General features: G+C 45.4%; 1 protein-coding gene across 1 annotated transcript; it reads left to right on the top strand.

Annotated features, from left to right (window-relative positions):
* Positions 1–12484: 12484 nt before the first annotated feature.
* LOC121834745 lies at positions 12485–14506 on the top strand (the record flags this gene model as incomplete). The annotated part of the gene is made up of 2 exons (XM_042288499.1): positions 12485–12600; positions 13432–14506. Coding segments are annotated over exons 1-2 (1191 nt in total), but the record flags the coding sequence as incomplete, so codon positions are not given.
* Between the last annotated feature and the right edge of the window lie 7790 nt (positions 14507–22296).

Raw genomic sequence — 22296 nt, 5'->3', positions numbered from 1 at the left:
GCCAAACTGGAATGATATATTCGAGCCTATTTATAATGCCTACTGACCGGGAGATGTTGGGCCGGATCTGATCTATGTGATAAAACCGATTGAGTTTTTCTTGAAAGTATACACCTAAAAACTTGTGAGCTTTTACATATTTAATTTCACTATTTCTAAATCGTAGGTTAAGTTCCTGATTAATACTTTTATTTTTTGCTCGAATTATTATGTACTTTGTTTTCTCGGTGTTTAGCTCTAATTCATTACATGTCAACCATGCACTCAACTCTAACATCCAATTATTCGCGACTGATTCAAGTTCATCTATGTTGGCACCAGAAAAAAATACGTTTGTATCATCGGCGTAGAGCACAATGTCAGGTGTGTGAGGAATGTTGACAATATAATTAATATACGCCAAAAATAAGAGTGGTCCAAGGATGGACGCCTGGGGTACACCATATTGTATTTTACCGATTTCTGATTTCTCGCGACTTAAAGTCGTATATTGCTCAAAATCTGATAAGTAATTTTGAATAAGTTCTAGGGCTACACCTCTAATACCATAGTTATACAGCTCCTTCAGAATTATTTCATGCTTAATAGAATCAAACGCTTTCCTGACATCTAAAAATATTCCTAATGTGTAAAGCTTGGTCTCAAAATTGGTTAACCTTTTTGTCCTCGATTTTCAGTAAAACTTCCTCGGTAGATTTCCCTTTTTGAAATCCATATTGTTGTTCAACATTTAGGCTATTTTTAATGAAATGATCCGGCATCCTGGAGTTTATTATCTTCTTTATTACTTTTAAAAATATTGGCAATACAGATATAGGTCTGTAGTTGTTTAAATTATTAATTGGCCCACCTTTGTGTATTACTGATACTCGGGCAATTTTTAATTGAGCAGGAAATATCCCGGTGCTTAATATTTTATCACAGATTGCTGATAGTAGTTGACGTATTATTCCTGCGTTTGCTTTTATAGGTTTAACTCTAAACTCAACATCGTCGCATGCGCCGCTGTTTCTTAATGAATTTATTCCGTTAAACACTTCAGGCCCTGTAGTTGGTGACAAAAATATAGACTCTAGTAAACATACGCAGGTATGAAATTCAAAGTTTCTTTTCTGTTGTAAAAAGAAAGTCGGAGCGCCCGAAAGCAAAAAATGAGCATTAAATAGATTGCAAAGTTCTCTACCCGAATAATCTACTTCGACTATTCTAAGGACATTGGGGATGGTAATACTTGATTTGGAAATCAGTTCTTTTGCCGTTTTCCATACTTTCACTGGATTATGTTGAATTGTAATTAATTGATTTTTATAATAGTTTACTTCCGCCGCTTTTATGTCAGAGTTTAACTTGTTCCGTCTCTTTTTTCTTCAGCCAGTATATCGAGGTCTTTTGTTTTTATGAATGTGTCATAAAGTTTATTTTGATCATTTATTTATTTGAGAAGTGTTACGGTAATCCAGCGTTTTCGTAATTTCTTGTGTCTTTTGGCTTTCCTAAATGGGAACGCATCTTCATAGGCTTCTTTTATCTTCTCTATAAACTTAGCGTAGGATTTACAAGGGTTTGTTTCATTGTATATATAAGGGCTGACCAGGCTGACCCGGCCTATAAGAGCCGCAAAGGAAACCTCGAAACTCCCAAGAGCCGCCGAAAAGAGGGGGGGGGGGGGGGAGGGAGTGGGGAGGGGGGGGGAATGATTATCGGGAATGAACTGCATTATTGAATCGTTTCCCAACTGTTTGGCAGGGAAGTTAACTCTCCAGATTTCTTAGAATCACAGTTCACCTTAAATACCGACGGCCAGATCACACTTTCCACTTTTTCCTCGTGTCTTCTTACTCCTTCTACCCTGTTCACCATTGCCTCTTTCCTTTTCCCCCATGATGAGGAGGCTCTGCTGCCTCGCAGAGTCTCGAGTCTGGTCGGCGGTATTTAAGTGCCGAAACGCAGCCGACGCTACTATTCGATGGAACTAAACAGGCAGCGCTAAAATTCCATCGTCACGCCGATCGTCGTGTTTGTGGGTTCGCCATATGCGGCTACTCGAATCAAGTACAGAAAAGAGGCGCAAGATGGCGGCGCTCTTGCGCCTCTGAATGAATTGGGCACTCGCTTTGCCCGATTCATTCAGTTAAAAATGGCAAGCATCCAAATGCAACGAAAACACTGACGAGGCACCTTTTGGCTCCACTCGATTGGTTCCAACCGTACAGCGTCGGCTGAGCTCAGCCGTAATGTAAAACGGTGGAGACAGCGACGAAGCAGTCCTTGGCGTCGCACCACTGCGGTGGCGCTGCTGTCGGCGCTTCGCACGTGCAGGCGGATCTTCACTCGCGCATCTGGTTAATCCCCACAACTGTCGTGGAATGTGCGGAGGGCAAGTGGGTTGGCTTCTTTTGCGGGGGTTGTGGTGACGTCAGAGAGACACCGCGTTTTGATTGGCTCCGATGGAAGGAAAGCGGGTGAACCTCGTGGATTGCTTGCTTCGAGGTCTGCCCTCTATCCTATGATCAGAGCCAATCGGAGCTCGGCGTCTTTCTGACGTCACCACGCCCCCTGCAACAAAAGCAGACGAACTTGGGCTACGCGTAAACCAACGCGCGCTTGACGAGAGACTCCGCGTTAGCCCAAGCCAGGAGTGGGCATCGCCCGTGGGCAGGAAGCAGATTCGCGTGAGATGGAGCTTCGGCCCATGCGCTCGGCCGAGAGCACCACCACCGCGGCGGCGTGACGCCGGACCCTGGCTTATAGAGCGCTAAAGAATGTAGAATACGTAAAAAAAAAATAGATATTAAACGTTTATAAGCACTTTTGGTTGTTCTGGTGGTAGCTTTGGGTGTTGTGGTGGCAGCTTTGGTTGTTGTGGTGGCCTCGGTGATGCCCCCGGATGTATCGGAATCACCTCCGTGCACGGTGCCTGTTGAATGGGAGAGAGCGGTCGATTAGGTGGAAGATTCAACCAAGGTCGCCTCGAGGTCGAGGCCTGCCCATCGTGTCATCCTTGGTGGATCCTTAAGCCGCCCTAATCGGCAAACGCTCTGAAGCTTGCCCAGAGTCAGGGCAAATCAATGCCAACTGACAGCATAAAGAAAGGTGTGGTTCAAAAAAATGGCAATATTTTGAGAAAAAGGGAGCGATAATGGGTTTTATGATGTTTTATTACCGACGCATCCTTATATTATGGTCTAAAAATAAAAAGGTGGGTGTCACGTTCAGGTAATCAGTCGAATGCACATTTGAAGACCTCTCTTCAGCCAAGAACGGCACAAATTTGAGCAATATGTTAACTCACACATCCCATTTATGTTGAGAAGTGGAGCCTAGCCGTCTCCTCTCAAGCGTAATCTTCTGTAGCTTTAATTTTTCGCGGGAAACTATGACAAAAATATCTATCGTTTTTTTTCCACCGTGGAAGACTAATTTTACGCATGTGTTCTAACATTCGAACATGTTTTTTCTTTACCTCATTTCAAGGGGTTTTCGCATTTTCCTGCAAGAGTTTGTGTACTTAATAATGTCATATCACGACCAAATTCGGCATGCTATAGACCCGTAGTGTCCAAAGCGACATGGGGTTAGAGCCGCAGACAAAACTACAGAAGTTCGGACAGCAGCACGGACACAAAAAAAAACAACGCCCGTTGGCGTTTTTGCATTGGGGGGGGGGGGGGTGCATTGGGGGGGGGGGGGGCTACTTTTAACAAGAAACGATATGGAGGGAACGGTCCTTTGCAAAGAGCACAGAAGGAATTGTCGACTGCGACAAGTAACACCAGGCAGCAGAACGTTTCTTCATCTTCTAAACAAAAGTCATTGCATAGTTAGCTAGCCAGACACCGCCCCCAATGCGCGTTATCCGTATAGACGCTTTACACACGAGCCAGATTGAGCCTCCATAGCCGCCCTTCTCTTGTCTTACCGAGATGCCGAGTCACTGAAGCGGGCTTCGACGGGTCTTCACAAGGGCCTATGCTGGGCACAAGAACACGTTAGCATCTAAAATGGCAATAACCTGTCCTGCTGTGGCAATGATGAAGTGAAGGGAACGGAATAAGAGGGAACAAAAACTGAAGGTCAGTTATGGCGGCGCCCATGCACAGCTGCTGTAAAGCGTCTATACGGTTGCGAATAGTTTCTAGGACAGTAAAGGAAACAAGGTTCGGGGGCTTTTCTATGTGTCAAAAAGCTGTCAATATCTATGTACGTAGTGTAGTTCTAGGGTGCCAAGACTGTGAGTTTTATTTAAGTACCAGAATTATTTTCGTCTTGAGGAGAAAGGAGGGGAAGGGGGCGCGCTTACCAGGCGGCCGCTAGCCGCTCTTGGACATACGAAGGGACCTTGCGGCTCGCGAGCCGCAGATTGGGTATAGACTATGGACAATGCAACTAGCTAGGTTTAGCTACCATATACAGATGTTTTCTTTTGTTGTTTTAAGCTCTACAGATTTGTTTAAAAAAAGCAGTGAAGGTTACAGTTATGCGGCTTGTCAAGGTGAGTTATAGGGCCAGCGGTACATAGTATAGGGAGATAATCTTAACGATCAGCAGGCTAATATTTAAAATTAGTTAATTAACTTGTTAATTAATGCAAATACACTTATGGTTCCAATTATAAACTTGCTGAGCTTCATCGAAAACCACGAAATCAATAATTTTCAGAAAGACAGTGAGCGCGTGAGAAGCGTAGTGCTGCACTAAAGTTACCACTCTTGGAAGAAGTACAAGGCTAGCGGTTGCAGAAAGGGAATGATTAGATTATCATCGCGTTCCACCACTGCTAGCTTTGCGCTTGCTGCACGAGTGGTAACTTTATTGCGCCTCCGAGTTTCCCACGAGCTTCAAGTCGTTCTGAAAAGAGTTTATTTACCGGTTTTCGATGACGCTGAGTAAGTGTCAAATTGGATCCATATTTTTGATTTCACTGATTAAAAAAGTTAAATAACAAATTTTTATTATTAGCCGGCTTACCTCAAAGATTAGCCACCCACATAATGTTCCCCTTGTCGTATAACTCACCTCCATAAGCCGCGTAAGTGTAACTTCCACGGCTTGTTTTAAAAATTGTGTAAATCTAAAAAAAAACACCCGATAATTTTTTTTCATATTTATGAAAACTTTAAGAATCTTCTAATAATGGTTTTAGAGATTTTCAAATATTTCAAGATAATAAATTCCACAAACCTCCTTTTTTTTGCTTATACACGCTTAAACTGATTGCGTAATGAACGAGTACATGAATTTATCCATGCTCTCAAAAGCACGTGTGTGCTGGTAGCCAGGCTACTGTCACAATGGATAAGATATTATCACTGTTAAGCAAAACAAATCAACGCACCCACACGTTTTAGGCCATTGCACTGAATGGCTTAAAAAAAGAAAATCGATTAATTTGTTTAGGGTTTCTTAAAGGTTTTGCGATGCCCCGTGTCCTGACTTGTACGCTTCTCGTTATAAGCTATCAAATTACTCGTAATAAATTACTTTTCAGAATTTGTTTTATGCTTGCTGCAATACATTTAATAGGAAGTACCCACGTGAGTAACCTGCAGACTTTTAAAAGTGCAATTGCGTATAAGCATTATTTTTTCTCCTTCGCCTTAAAAGGCGCCCTTTTTTTTTTTCAAGCGTTTTACGAGGGTATCCTCGAACCAACTTGAAGAACTTTCAGACGGGAGGGTAGTTTAGAGAAATTGGTGGATTAAGGATTCAAGTAGTTTGTACTTCGCCGACTCTAATCCAACAATATACGGTACGACAAACGCACCGTATTCGGAGAGGTACAAAAATATGTGTTTTCTGAAAACCTGAAGGAATCGGGAACGTAACGGTCACTTCATCAAATAAGAGTCATTACTTTTTTTTCAAGTAGTAAAAGTTAAGTAGTCTCATTAAATATTTTTACCATGAGTAATTTTATTTGTAACTGATTCCTTTTTTTGGAACGTGTACAAGCTTACTGCCCATGCTTGCGCAAGAACATGTTTCTTCTATATGACAAATGCATGCCCAACATAAAGCTTTAAGCTAATCGTAACTGGCACCAGATTTATAAAAAAAAGATTGAGCTTGATGAACTGTGAATATTTCATTCAGGAATACTTAATAATTCAAAAGAACGCTTGAACCTGGCGCATGCTCCCTTTAAGACACGCAAGTTGTGGGGAGTACCGATCACCCTGTTGTCCTTCCGCAGCCAATAGGATTGCCGCATTATTCGATAGGAACGCCAATCACCCAATTACGAAGTAGCCTGAACCCAATGAGCCAAAAACCTGCATTTCTTAAGGAGGATTCACCCACTGGTCGCTCAATGCGCACATTTCGATACACAAACCTGAGTTTCAGGAAAGCACCAGAGTATTTATTCGTTTTCAGATTAATTAAAAACGTAATGACGGTCGTAAGAATTCTGTATTTACCCCTGAGAGTGCTAAAGATTTTAACATAAATACGGAAATATTACCATATCGGCTGTTTAGAACGCCTTTTGAGTAAATTTTAAAGTTAAAATTACTCGGAAGATAAATTTGTCACATGGAATGGTGGTACGTATTAGAGGTGCCTCGTATCTTAATTTGAAGACCTTAATGGGGAAACTAATTGTCGTGGTATTGACGTATTTCTTTAAGTAAAGTTGTTAGGGCAGTTTTCGCTCGATTTGTTTTTAGTGTCTTTTTTTCGATATGGGGACACTATAGGGAGTTTTCACGTGGCGTCACTGCCATTTTTTTTTTGTATGCCCCGCGTAGAACCCTATTGGCGGAGTGCGCGAACGAAAGCGACGTTGTTATCGTCCTTCCACGATTGGCCGAATGCTGACTATGACATCAGCAAAGGATTTCTTTTTTACGAAAATAAGAGGTATAGAAAAACTCCAATTTTGGTGGTGTTGTCACCCTATTGAAAAAGGCCAATATGAACTCGGCTCATTGGAAATATTATATTCCAATGAAGTTGATATAAACCAATAGAAACTTATTGCCATCCAATTGACCCAATACGCACGATGAGAATTCATACCGGAGCACAATATCCAGATATAGTATGCGGTTAATTATTGGTATACAACACAATATCGGAGCACAATATCCCGATAGAACTTGCGGTTGTTGGTATACAACGCGATATTGGAGCACAATACCCCGATATAATGCGTGGTTATTGGAAAAGAATACGACATCGCGTGCATAATGGTGACCGACATGTACATAGTGTACGGCCACACGATATATAAATATCGGTTGTCAATCACGGGCCCAAAAAAGAATACAATATTATATTGCGTGCATATACTTACCTCAGAACGGATACCAAGTTATCAACATGAATTACGTCGACATATACCGCGGACTAAGAGGAAACGTAACACGATATTGAGCGTTCGTGAAGCAACATGTGGATATCGATATGCACACATATACAACATCGCGTAAATGATTTCGTAAAACAGATCGAGTTACCACACTGCCATACTCGAAAGAAAGATATTGGGTCTGGATACATACGGAACACAAATTTTCTGCGTTTCGAACAGATAAACATTGATCGACAGTGCTAGTATGTACGGCTGTTGGAACGGCACACAGTAACCACAGCCTCGCGCGCTTGTAATGCTAGACAACCACCAAACCATTCAGAATAACCAGCTGGAACCCCGCGACCTAACTTTTAATGAGAAAGCCCAATAATGACGTGCTTATTGGAGTGATCGTTTTCCAACAAATATTTATTGAAGTTGTTGTAATGCAACAAATGTTGATCGCCAAATGATAAACCCAACGTACCGGAATAAAATTCGAAGTTGCAACACAACATCGCATTACAACAAGAAACTATGGGTGTTGGGAGACAACATCGAATACGATATGAATACGAAGTTACCGACAGTGGATATGCAACATCGAACACGATATACAATTTAAGGTTACCTTTGTTGGGATCCAAATCGAACGCGATACGTGACAATGGTTGTTCGCACGATAAAATAATGAGGGCGAATAAGTTTTACAAGTCACATGCGTGTAGTTGCTTCTTACACGCACATTTATCGATATTGACCCACATTTCCGGGTAATCCTACGTCGTACACAAAATACACGACAGCATGCGAGCACATTTCACCCACCACTCTTCGTCGCCTGTTTCGCGAGATTAACACGCTGTATAAAAAACGACGTGAAACATACGTCCATTTGCGCCATCAAACGATACAAGATAAGTTTCCATCACCAGCCCGCGCGCGCGCCAGCTCGCGCTCCGGAGGCAGTTCGTTCGAAGGGCGCGAGCCATTGTTGCCACAGATCCCCAGAAAAAAGGAGTAGATTTTAGCTTGAAAAATCAGCAAAAAGCAGTAGATTTCATATTTCGGTAGCCTGTTTTTTTTTTCTATTTGCTTGTTTGTGTGGTACGGTTATTGCATTGATAATTTGCCCGACACATGCAAAAAATGCCACAAAAAACACAATGGGACAGGAAAAAAAAAAGTGGAAACTGTATGCAAAGCAAACTTCCCAAGACCTGTTCCTGCAATATCTGGAAGTCAGCTGCCACATGACTATTACAGTATTACCAGAAATCGCTTAGCCTTTATCGCTTAGTGGTCTGCTCAATCAAATAGTTTCACACTTCTTTGTTCTTGTGAGTGTAAAGTTTGTTGCCAGAACTTCTTTACAAAGTCTCCATATACCGAGGTGTTTGAAAGGGAAGGGCCCTCCAATGATTTTTTGACTGGTCGAAAGCTTGCGCTGAGATAGACCTCGGGCAACGTAGTGACACGGAGAAGAAATCGTCGAGGCAAACTTCGCGTCATTTTCGAAGCAAATTAAAATTTACTCAAACCGCGACGCCTACGGCACGGCATGAAAGGCGGGAAGCGAGCTGCGCCCTCTCAGATGGCCGACCGTGCCGTCGCTCTGTAGCGAATCTAGCTTTGAAGAGCCTTCCTTTCCCTTTCCCATTTTGTACAATAATCCAACCCTCGTTTAATTTAACTATTCCCTGCATTCTGTTGTCCCCTGTACGCGTATACTATTGGCTCTCTTTTTCCCCCTCTATTTCTTTTACAACGCCTACACACACACACACACACGCGCACACACACACACGATATGACCCGCCGAAGTGCGCCGAATTACTCGAGGGTGCGCCTTGGAGCAAATAGTATAGTTTTGGACCACATGTAGGCAAAAAGGACCAAAATCAATAGATTCTGTGGCATTATCACTGAATCGGGAGAAATCTGAAAAAATCAGTAAATCTACAGATAAATCAGTAGGAGTGGCAACACTGGCGCGAGCCTGCGCTGTAGCCGAGGCCGAGCCAGCAGAGCGGCCGAGAGAGCCGCTGGAGCAGTGTTGCCAATTTATCGGTTTTCCCGCTACACGTAACGGTTTTTGGTTCTGTTTAGCGGGATAAATTATTGTTCTGCTGGCGACGGGATTTTGAGCCGATTTTATGTAATCTTGGCGGTGTTTTAGAGCTTTAGAAATTGTATTGTATTGTATTGTATTATATTATATCGATTTACTGTCAACTATGGACCTGTCGTATCTATAATTAGCCACAGTCGTCTTTGTTTACTCTCAGTAATGTTCTGGTTAGTGAGAGTAACGCCTGTGACGTCATCAAAATATTAAGGCGGCGAATATCGGAACATGCCTCTCCGTTTTGTGCGCGCACGTTTGAACAGCATGCATTTCCAATGCTCCTTTGACGTTTTTGTAACTGCCTCGTGAAATGGGCCGGGTGAAGTCCGCTCATAAGTTTAAGAAAACCTAGCTACAAGACCCCAAACTTAAAGATTGCCTACTGGATGTTCCTGGTGATAGCAGATGAACCAGGTACAGCTATTGCAGAACAGAACTATTTGCACAGCACGTGGATTTGGTCGCGCACGCTGCAACGAAGAAACATTTTTCGGCCGCTGAACCGAGTTGAACGGAAGTCTGACCAGTCACGCTCTGCTGAAGGGTCCCTTGCCATGCTCGTATGCGCTCACTCAACAATTTTGACTTCGTATCACCTGGATGAACTGTGTCGCGGCGTGACCGATTTCTAGTCGCAACAAAAGGAAAGCTTCCTTTCAGATGACATTGATATGATTGATACTGTTATGATACCTTTGGGCAAGAATTAAAGCAAAAAAAAAAATTCTTAAAAGTGATTTTTGCGCTGTGTTTTGGATTTAGCGGTTTTTAGCGGTTTTCGGGATTCCGATTGCGGGTTTTCAATTTTCGAGTTGACAACACTGCGCTCGAGCCGCCAAGCTGAGCCACCAAGCATGCCCAGTTCGCAGAGTGCGGGCGTCGGTCGCGCGACTCTGCGCCGCCTGCACGACCGACGGACAGTTCGTCACGCTCTTTGCTCGTGAGCATCAAGTGAAATCATCACACTTTCAATTGCTTCGAAAGGTACGTATACACGACTTTATTACGTGCAGCAGTCAGTGTATCGATGTACAAGGATCGAAGTAAACATTGAAGGACAGAAAGGAGACGTAAAGTTTTGAAATGACAGCTGTGTGTCCCCTGTGTAAAGCCCCTAGCTGTGCTCTGTTGCAGTCGTCATTTCGACTGCGTGTACTCCAATGTAACGTCAGTCAGTTTTCACACTCGGCTAGCTTTGTTATCTTGTTATCTCATGCGCGAAATAGACGTAGAAAGCAGCGTCGCGTCTCTTTCGGATACTCAGCCTCCAGCCGTCTTCCTTCCGGCGTGCTTTCTGCGGCGACCGTTCGGTGCATTGGATTCACGTGCTCGTTCGAAGAGGCGTTGTTTGAAGCTGACGAGTCGCCGACGTGTTACCGGAGCTTCTCTTTACGAAAGTCGCGATCGACGTGGCTCTGAGCTCGTACTTTTTTTCCCCCCGGGTAGACCATGAGTGCCGACCACTGATCTGTGGTGCCGACTGGCGCCGAACGAAGTTGAGAAACGCTAGCAAGTGAGTCAGATTTTTGTGAGGCCGCCCAAGTACCCTGCTATCAACTGCGCAAAGCAAATGCTGTAAAAAAAACACACAAAGAAACGCGTTTTTTTATCTTTTTGTTGGCCATGTTTCACTTCAATTAACGCAAAGTGAATCGCGGCTATACGTAAGTTGACTCATCACTGTGCCTAGATTGTAAGATTGTCTCACTACAGCGGAGCCTTTTGGGTGTGACCTTATTCTGATATCGTTATATCTTGCCTTTTCATCTTGGCTGCACACTTCTAGACGACCTTCTACACATTGCGCTCCTTGTCGACATGCCTCGAGACTAATCGGTAGTTTGCTCACTCCTTGGTGCGCATATTTCATGTTCAGCATCAGTTCTCTGAAGGAGGCACCATGAAACCCTGGAATTTGTTCAGAGACACCTCAACTCAGAGACACCTCAACATACTGTATTAGAGTGTTGTTTTGTGTGTTGTAGTTTCGTACAAGACCAAACTGCACTTTGTTTGTAATATACCCTATAACTGTTCAGTACAATTAAAGTTCCAGTGAAACATTGGCCACAAGAGGTGACTAGACCAACGTGGCCGAAACATTCCTTGCATAATTTTCTCTACGGGTCATTTTGAATGTTGACAAGTTTTATTTTGAATAATGAGTGTTATGCACATATGTTCCTTCTACTTTTCGTACAGGTGCTTCAGTTAGATAAGCCGCAGCAAAGGCAGTAAGACAGTCATGCGGTCACACCAAGGATAACTGCATTCCTGCTCGAGTCCCGAATCATGTCACCGAACTTCACTGAACATAATAGTACATTCTCTTTCCTCAACTTTTCCCCCTGAAATGTGTTTGTCTGTTGTTGTTGTTTTTTTGTTGTTGTTTTTTTGTAAAAAAGGTACTACAATGTTTAAACACTCAAATGTTCCTAAATAGTCTCTGTACCAGACGATAGGGTGTCTTAGGCCCCCTTTAGACGGGGCAACTTTTCCAGCAATTTCGGGGTTGCTGGTGGGTAGTTCCATAGCTTTCCCTAGATCGACACGAATTCCTGAGATCTGGTCCGGCTCGAAACGGACGAGCAATTCGGATAACTCGGAGACGTTTGAAGCGGCAGCAGCCAATCAGGAATGCGATATTTCCACGGGACACACCTGTGGTGGTGATGATGACAGCTGAAAACTTAGTTCTGGTTTGACGTTTTTGGAAATAAACTGTTTCAAAAAGATGAGTTAGTATTCTCAGCACAATTTAAAGATATACACACATGTTTTTTTTTATGTAACTGTGCATCTAAATAGTGCAACAGAAATCAAATTTCATGATGATGATGGCGAGTCGTAGCAATTCGGTTGCTGTGTGTGAACGCGGTGTTGCGACATCAAGTCGCAGGGTGAAATTGCCCCGAACCCTCAAGGCGAGAATACTGGCCTTAACTCAGGAGAGCCAGGAATACGCGGAAAAATTGGCCAGCGAAAACTGGATGCAACTCTGCGATGACATGAACGGTCATTTACACACGGTCAGAGCCTTGCACGTATTACGCGCGATCATGGGGCACCGTAAACCCAGGAACACGCTCAAGAAACTCATGCTGAGCACAGGAGCCACCCTCATAGGAGAAATCAGGGACACAATCTACCCAGACGAAACGCGGACAATGGCACAGCAAATACCAACGGCAGAAACCCGCTTAGATCGAGAAGTCTAAACCGCGCAAGAAAGCGAAGAGATCAAAGGGATAGACTTGGACTTCACCGATGCAGAACTAGAAAAGGCCTTATTCCAGCTGAAGCGCAACACGGCGCCGGGGCCGGACAAAATAACATACGGAATGCTCAGAAACATCCCTCACAACAAGCTCGACGACCTTCTACGACACATCAACGAGGTATGGGCGACGGGAGAGTTACCAGAAGAATGGAAAGAAGCGCAGGTAACCATGCTTCCCAAACCAGGCAAACTTCCCAACACACCAGCAAACCTCCGACCCATATCCAAGACGTCATACATGGGGAAACTAATGGAAAAGATGGCTTTAACCAGGCTATACTGGCACCTGGAAGCCACGGATCAGCTGGCGCACACCCTAGTAGGGTTCAGAAAGCACGTCAGTACGCAAGACGTAGCAAAAATGATCAAAGAACAGGTGTACGACAACCCCAGCACGGTTGAACAGCGCACCATAGTTGCGGTGGACCTAAGAAGAGCATTCGTTAACGTCACGCACGAGGCTATCCTACCTTCGCGAAACGAACCCTGGAAATAGAATGTACAGATACGTAAAGTACTTCCTCAACGACAGACCGGTGAGAATACTGGACCCTGAGGGTCAACCCTCTCAACCGTATCCCCTATGTGGAGGAACACCAGAGGGCTCCACACTATCGCCGATGCTCTTTAATACAACAATGAGAAACCTCCCGACTAAACTCAATGCCGTCCCAAATCTCCACCACGCTATATACGCGGATGACATTTCCATCTTGTGTACGACAGGCCCAACTCGGGACAAGAAGAAGAAACGATACAAACGGGGCTGAACACCAGCCACGAACACGCAAACGCGATAGGGCTCCAGTGCTCACCAGACAAATCGGAATATGTCGTAGTCATAAACCACCCACGACAGAAAATGGCAGAGGAACAGCGTAAACTTATGAACCTCCATATAGGAGGCACGTTAATACCCCGTCGGCCAGCTATAAAAATACTAGGATTTATCTGGCAACAGGACGGCAAAAGCACGGAGTGGACCGCCAAGATGGTAAAACAACTCATTCAGATCTACAACATGATAGCACGTATCACGCGCTACAATCGCGGAATGAAAGAGCACGAATTCAGGAAAATGGTTGAAGCGACAGCGTACTCCACAGTCACGTACTCTTATTCATACACACAACTAACCCAAACGCAAAAGAGGAAGATTAAAGCAGTGCTGCGGAAATGTCACCGTCTAGAACTAGGAACGCCCAGGTACGCAGCAACTGCGCTAGTGAACGCCACAGCTATCCACAACACCCTTGAGGAAAAATTCGAAATCCAACAAGAGGCGCAGAGACACAGACTGACCACATCCCAACAAGGGCGGAAAATCTTGAGCAGTCTGGGATACTCAACTGAGCGACTCCCAGAGATCCCCACCCCGCCACCACCGTGGGAGTCCATCCCACATCTTACAGTACGCCCCATCCCCAAGCATATGCACCCAGAAGTAGACTCAGAAAGAAGAAAGAGCAGAGCGACGCATCTAAAAGACCTTTGCCATGACATCTACTACACGGACGCAAGCTTCACAAACAGTTATGCCACCACCGCATCGGTGGGTCCCAAAGGCCACGTCGTCAGGCGTCATGCCAACGTCCCATCGGTGACAGCAGCCGAAATACAGCCGATCGCCGAAGCCGCAACCCTCCACTCACACACAACGAATGAGCTCACGTTTAGAACGGACAGCCAGGACGCGCTCAGGGCTTACGCTAAAAACGACTTACCTGAACACATATTAGGACTCCTCACCGAATACATGAACAATCACCCCCCCTTGCGCATCTACCTCGAGTGGGTACCAGGCCACCAGGCAATCGAAGGGAACGAAAGGGCGCACGCCCTGTCTCGAGATAACACAGAACCAAGCGTACTAATCGGTTGGCCGCAGGCCTACGACCCAAGAGAAGACAGAGCGGAGCAGAAAAAAAAAACGAAGGACCTTCCTCAAGGAGATGAGAGAGGAGCAACGCGAATTCCCCACTCCACTACACAGTACACCGCGCAGACAAGCCACGTTCATACGGCAAGCACAAACAAACTCACTCCCGTGTGACATGACGCTACACTACATACACAACCTGGGAGGACTTCCCAAATGTCAAGTGTGGGGAGCACAACCTTTTGATAACAGGCATACATACTGGGAGTGCCCGAGGGCACAGAGCTCGCCATACATTCTTGAAGAAACCCAGCTGCCACTCCACATCCCCCACACGTGGGAGAGCTGGGCAGCACCGCCACAGGACCTGCAAGCTACCTTATGGAAATAACTGCAGAACCATGTCGAACCTGTCCTCGGATTAACACCATGCAACAACAACGAACATGCAAGCTAGGACGGACACTTCTCGTAACCTGACTACAAACACCATATAGAAGAGGTAAAACCAAAAAACGCGGCTCGGACAATGAGCTGCTGTAAATAAAGTATGTTCCTTCCAGTGGTGTCACGTGAAAATATCGCATTCCTGATTGGCTGCTGCCGCTTCACACTTCTCCTACTCTCTCATGTTGCTCGTCCATTTCGAGGTGAACGCGATCTCGGCAATTCGTGTTGATCTGGGAAAACCTAGGGAACAACCCGCCAGCAACCTCAAAATTGCTTGAAAAGTTGCCCCGTCTGAAGCGGGCCTTAGGGAACTCAAATCAAGGGCAGTGGAGCTCGCTCAAGCCCACGTGGATACTTTTTTTAATTTCCTTTTCTTTGTTCTAGTACACACACACACACACACACACACACACACACGCACGCACGCACGCACGCACGCACGCACGCACGCACGCGCACACGCACACACACACAGATATATATATATTTATATATACTTTTTTAGCGTTTTAACGTATGGATCCATAATTTACACACTAATTCACATTCAGAAGTGCTTTTATTCACACTCTGTGGCTCCCTAGTGTTTGCAATAGCTTCTTGGTGAGCTACTGCAAGCTCTGCAAAGGAAGGGGCATCTTCCCACCCTTTGCACGCTGTAAAGCTGTAGCTTGTACAGCTCTAGCAGGTCGCACCTCGTACACTGGCTCCATCATGAAGCATAGGTGCTGCATGAGTCGCACCACACCGTAAGGCCATGTACGGTCGGGTCACAGCACCAGGGACCATTCGTCACTGCACTCAGGTAAGGTATGGTGGCATAATCGGGGCATGAAGCAGGGGTACAACTTGGAAATGCTGATCTTCATTACATTTGAAACACATTTTTTTTTTACTTTTGTGTCGAGTTGTCAGCATTTTAAGGGTGAAAAAGAAAGCAGCAGTGCGAGCAAGAAAAAAAATTGAAAGCTACTCTTACTGTGAATCTATTACAAGCACCTGGAAGCCGCGGAGTATAATTAAAATGCTTCTAAAAGTGAATTAGCGTATAAATTATGTGCTAGTGCCTCAAAAATTGAAAAAAAAAATTCAATATGATTAATAAGTGTCAAAATATACACTAGGAGGAATTAAACCAGAACTACTGTATTTGCATGATTGTAAGCCTACTCGATTGTAGGTCAGCCCCCCTCCCCCCCCCCCCCCCCCCCCCCTCCGCACACACACATTGCATTAAAAAACACCTTTAGATGCACATTGTATTGCGAAAACGTGAAAACGGTAAAGTATTTGTTTTGGAAGCCGAGCCTCCAGTACGCGATCGATGCCTTCTGTCGTGATTTGGCTGCGAATGCACGCGCGAGTGGCGCGAGGTGCATGAGATGCCCAGGCGTTATTGAAACTAAGAAGTTCAAGCTGGAGGCGGGACAATTGAAGCTGCTGAGTGTCGTTCTCACTCCGTCCCCGACTAGACTACGACTCGTCCCCACTGGTGCTGTCAGCAATGTCAGTCCCGGCGTCATCACTGCTACGTTCTTGAAGCACGTCGTCGGCGTCGTCCAACGAAATCTTGCACTTCGCAAATGACAGGAACAACCGCATCTTCCGTGCTTGCTTGGCGATCGCGTTGGACGCTACGGGTAGGGACCGATTGCACACTTATGCACCGTACGTTGCAAGCCTGACCTCAAACTCCGGAAGGCACCCCCCCCCCCCCCCTCCTATCCAGACTTTGGCCTATGGAAGCCTCTCCGTTTGCCGTCACAGTTCAAGAACTCGAGCCACTGCAGGCTCCACGGGAGCATCAATCGCTCTCGCGGGTCGAACTTGCGTCCAACAGCGCTGTGCTGGTTGCTTTTGAGTGAAGAATGGCCATAAACGGGGCACCGAAAACCTAAACTGCCCGGATCACGCGTGTCAATACAAAATAAACGTAGTTAGCGCTCCACCGTGATAAAGACACTCGATCAGACGATGTGCGACCTTGAATCGCGCAAAATACTACGTAGAGAATCCGCGGGGTGAGTGAGCCGTGAGGCCGTTCAAGCGGCTTCTTGAGTGGCTCTTGCAAGAAGTGCCGCAAACCCCTGGAAGTCGGGCGCGTTAATTTGCAAATCGCTATCAATAATACTCGTTCACGCAAGCAACAAAAAACAAAAATAATTTGTAAAATGAGCGCACAGTATAGTGCAATGCTAGAGGTACAGCCGGCTGAACTCGTTACAAGCGGGGTGTTCATGATATCGCAATCGTTTCATTTTTGCCGGCAGTGGAATGCTTTGGTTCGATTATAAGTCGAGCCCCCAACTTCAGATTTTCAAAAATTGAAAAAGGGTCGACCTACATTCATGTAAATATGGTACACAGTCTGTAAGTTTGAAATTTGACACCTTAAACCACTCGGCCACCACACAATAGACCCTTTCCGAAATTCAGTCTGGCCACTTTGATCACTATCATCATCTGTGGAACGGCATTTGTGCCATACCAATGGCGGCCTCCTAGGGACTGATAAACAACCTCCTTGCTGACAAAGGAAGACGTTGAAGATGCTCCCAAGCGGATGATGCGAGGCCTGTACATTCGGAGGTTTGTACGCCGCGCCGTAGGAATGGAACACAAGAGCTATGTAAGCGTTCATTTTTGATAACTCAGATTCAGTCAATCTGTGGATGGCACACAATCGGCTTTAAAGCCCTTTGGGGTATAGAAATGGTCTCGAGTATTCTCGAGGCATTAGTGTGGGTTGGAGCTTTGTTCTAACTGCATGTTCTTGGTCACAATCGAACTGAAAGGGATCGAGAAAGAACTCCTATTGAACAATTCTTCGCGTGCCTTTGACTTGCGACAGTGACGGTGCCGATACAATTTCATTTCCGCCATTGATATGGCAAAACCTAAACTGCTATACGAACAACCAGATGGCACTGAATTTAGGAAAGGGTCTATTGTATTTCCAGGTGGTTTATCGAGGTATATAAATTTCGTTTGCAACTGTCGGCTGCAAGAGAGATTGCCTTACATTCATCTACTTTACTATTCCCACCAAATATGACAAGTGACCAAGAATACCTCATTTGTCGGCCGAGGCACTCTGCCTGCATCAAGGCAAGCTAGCCTCTCTTGCTGTGCTCATATTTTGTTTCATCACCTGTTTAGAATTCTGTTGTCGCTCATAAAAAAAAAAAAAAAAGAAAACAGTCTGACTTATTCTGGTGTGCCTTTGGCAGTAAACTCTACTAAATGGGGCAACATATAATTGTACGTTTTTTTAGCAAATATGCATTGTTGTAGCAAAATGAGCTACACTATTTGACTAAGGTGAAACAGAACGAGCCTCTCCACCTGGGTCTGTTTTCATCTCTCGCAGACACTATTTCCTGCTTTTTGTGGTTTGTATCAGACTTTTGAGTCTCTGTCCGGTCAAAGCATCTGTGTTAGACTAAGGGTGGGTTCTTTAGGATATGTGCAGGTATTCTTCGCAGCAAATGGCTGCCAATCAGGAACACGAGTTTTTTTTTTTTTTTTTTGCCACCAAGAGCAAGTATTTTCAAGGTAACCTATTGCCCGATATATGAGTTTTGTGTTCCATTCCTCTTGGATGCTATTTCCTATGTGTAGTGGTCTTGCATTAGTATTTCGTTGTCTCCCTTCTGCGAAAACACCCAAGTTGACTTGAGTAGATGACTAACTCCTGGTTCTTTCTTATACATATAGGTCTTGGTGGCAAGCACCAGCCAACCGAACCCAGAATTTTGCTCTTTGCCGCTCATGGCAAGTGTTTTTAAGGTGAGTGATTGATGCCTATCTGAATATGTAGACAGTTATTTCGTGTCTTTATAGTGGTGTTGTGTCAGGTTTTCGTGTCTCTGTCCGGCCAAAGCATCTGTGCTAGACTACGGTATGGGATTCCAAAGTTTTTATCGTATTATGGATATTGGAATCACATAACAAAGTAACGCAATACAATAAATGTAATGTTTTTCAATACACTGTCCATTTTGTCTTGTAATGCAATAAAAATATATTGTTTACCAATATCCATAATACGCTTTTCATATTGGGGTTTTCCATAGGGCAGCGTCTGTTTCAGAGCGCAAGGATTTCAAGCTTCCACAATGCTCATTACAAACACCATCGAACTTGTTGTTCGCAAGGTGATGACGTCATATCGCCGCTAATAGTCCTCGGTGCACTACGTCTTTGGTTGTGCCAGATGAATCTTTCAAATACTCGCCTTCGGCATGCGCCAGGCAGCCCCAAACAAGATGGTGGACACAAGACGGTGGACACGTTTACTTAATGGCGATGAAACCAATTGTTGATTTAAACACAATAGTAACGTAAAAAGGACAACATTAAGCAAAAGTCCAGTTGAGAGTTTTGAAAGATGTAATGTCTTGTTTATTTAGTTAAGATCATGAGAATAATCAGTCAGTTTCTCCCTGAACGATTTTGTTTCGCTAACTTGGATGTCTTTTTATCGGTAATGAACTGCATTATGGAATCATTTCCAAACTGCTTTGTGGGGAAGTTATCCCCCTGCAGTTCTTAGACTCCCAGTACACCTTAAGTAGCGACAACCAGATCGCGCTTTCCACTTTTTCCCCGTTTCTTCCTCTTACTCCTTCTACCCTGTTCACCATTGCCTCTTTCCTTCCCCCCCTTGAGGAGGAGGCTCTGATGCCTCGCAGAATCTCGAGTCTGGTCGTCGGTCTTTAAGTGCGAAAAGCTCAGCCGACGCTACTATTCGATGGAACTAAACAGGAAGCGCTAAAATTCTATCGTCACGTTGATCGTCGTGTTTGTCGCCATCAGCGGCTACTCGAATCAAGTACAGAAAAGAGGCGCAAGATGGCGGCGCACTTACTGTGCCCGATTCGTTCAGTTGAAGATGGCAAGCACCCAAATGCGACAAGAACACGGACGAGGTAGCTTTTGGCTCCGCTGGATTGGTTCCAACCGTACAGCGTCGGCTGAGCTCAGCCGTAATGCAAAACGGTGGAGACAGCCACGAAGCAGCCCTTGGCGTCGCACCACTGCGGTGGCGCTGCGGTCGGCACTTCGCATCTGCAGGCGGATTATTTCTCGCGCATCTGGTAAATGCCCACAGCTGTCGTGGAGTGTGCGGAGGGCAAGTTGGTTGGCTTCTTTTGCGGGGGTTGTGGTGACGTCAGAGAGACAACGAGTTTTGATTGGCTCCGATGGAAGGAAAGCGGGTGAACCTCGTGGAATGCTTGCTTCGACGTCTGCCCTCTATCCTTCGATCAGAGCCAATCGGAGCTCGGCGTCTTTCTGACGTCACCACAACCCCTGCAACAAAAGCAGACGAACTTGGGCTACGCATAAAGGGACCACGAAGGCAATTTAATTTTTTTTTAAAAAGGTGTTTTCGGAAGCATTGGGGTCCTGGCATGCCACACATTTTTTTCTAGAACGTTCTGACTCTTATTTTTGTACCTGCAAATAAATTTGCGAAACCGAAACAAACATTCAGATTTCTTCCCTTTCGCGCCTCTTGAAAGAGAAGTGAAGTCAGGGAGCACTGTCGACATCGGTAGGAATTAGTGCACACTCAGTGTGGTTCCCGTGGTTCGCTCTAGTGCACGGCGGTCTGTGAAGAAAATCTGGCAGAAATGGACGACAACGCCGCGCTCGCAAACGAGTTGGAGCTCCCGTTCAGCGACCTCACGCCGACTGAACGGGAGATGCTGCTAAGGACGCAGAACTCTGGATTGGCGACCGATGCAGCAATGCTGCGCATTGCTGCATCGGTCGGCAGTTTATGCAAACTAACGTCACCCGATTGACCGCACGTCTTTAGCCAACCTTTCGCGCAACCTACTACTGCACATAAACGCGGCATGATTGGTGAGACACCAGTTCGCAAAGCGAACACGAGACGGCACACGAAACCGAAACCAAAAGTCCGCCGCCCCCGGCGCTCGTACCACTTTTTGTTTATTTATTTTTTTTTTTCTCCATGGTTGCTCGATGCTTGTTACGCGCCCGAGGTAGCAGAGCGGGATGCGTTCAACCAGTGACAAACGGAGGGATCGCTTCAGATTATGCTTTTATACACGGTATGACACCTATTAATTCCCAACTACAAAAGATTACCCAACGTTCAAATAAAAATTTTTCATCACATCTCACCACCGAAATTGAAACCAAGAGCGCGTCTATCGTTTGAACCAATCGCCAGGGGAGGAGCCCGTTGTCTTCACGCTTCGACGGCGCACTTTAGTTCACCTTTCTGCCGCTGCCTCGGTGGGGTCTCAGGCATCGTTCCCAGCGCTATTATTACCGCGCCTGTTTGCTCGATTGGTGCGGCACCCAAACTTCTGTTCGGGCTAGAACTTGGTGAACGGTATCGGAGACGTGCCTGACATCCATTTCAATCGTCGAATAAAACTTCGAAACTGCCTTCATGGTCCCTTTAAACCAACGCGCGCTTGACGAGCGACTCCGCATTTGCCCAAGCCAGGAGTGGGCATTGCCCATGGGCAGGAAGCAGATTCGCGTGAGATGAAGCTTCTGCCCATGCGCTTGGCCGAGAACACCAGCACCGCGGCGGCGTGACGTCAGGCCTCGGCTTACAGAGCGCTAAAGAATGTGGACTACCTAACGAAAAGAAATATTAAGCGTTTATCAGACGGTGGGCGGCACCTTTGGGTCGTGTGGTGGCCTCGGAGATGGGAAATGGTGAAGGGCTGCCTCCGCCTCCGCCTCCGTCTTTGCCGCCTCCGTCGGCGCCCCCGGATTGATCGGAATCACCTTCCTCCACGTTGCCTGTTGAATGGGAGAGAGCGGGCCATTAAGTGAAAGAGATCAACAAAGGTTGCTTAAAGGTCGAGGCCTGCTCATGGCGTCGTCCTTGGTGGATCCTTAAACCGCCCCAATCGGCAAACGCTCTGAAGCTTGACCAGAGCCACGGCAAATCAATGATGTGTGGGTCGAAAAAATGTTAATACTTTGGGAAAAAAAGGAGCGACAATCTGTTTTATGGTGTTTTATTACCGACGAATGCTTATATTTTCGGTATAACAATAAAAAAAAAATGTGTGTCACGTTCAGGTCACTAGTCAAATGCACCATTTGAAGACCTCTCTTTAACCAAAAACGGCACGAATTTGAGCAATTCACACATCACATTTATGTTGAGAAGTGGAGCTTAGCCGTCTCCTCTCAAGCGCAGTCTTCTGTAGCTTTGATTTCTCGCAAAAAATATACCAAAAATATTCATATCTTTTTTTTTTCCA

This window comes from Ixodes scapularis, unplaced genomic scaffold, assembly GCF_016920785.2.
Source record: "Ixodes scapularis isolate PalLabHiFi unplaced genomic scaffold, ASM1692078v2 PGA_scaffold10__122_contigs__length_95168666, whole genome shotgun sequence".
NCBI classification, from domain to species: Eukaryota; Metazoa; Arthropoda; class Arachnida; order Ixodida; family Ixodidae; genus Ixodes; species Ixodes scapularis.
This window is presented reverse-complemented; position numbering and strand designations above follow the sequence as displayed.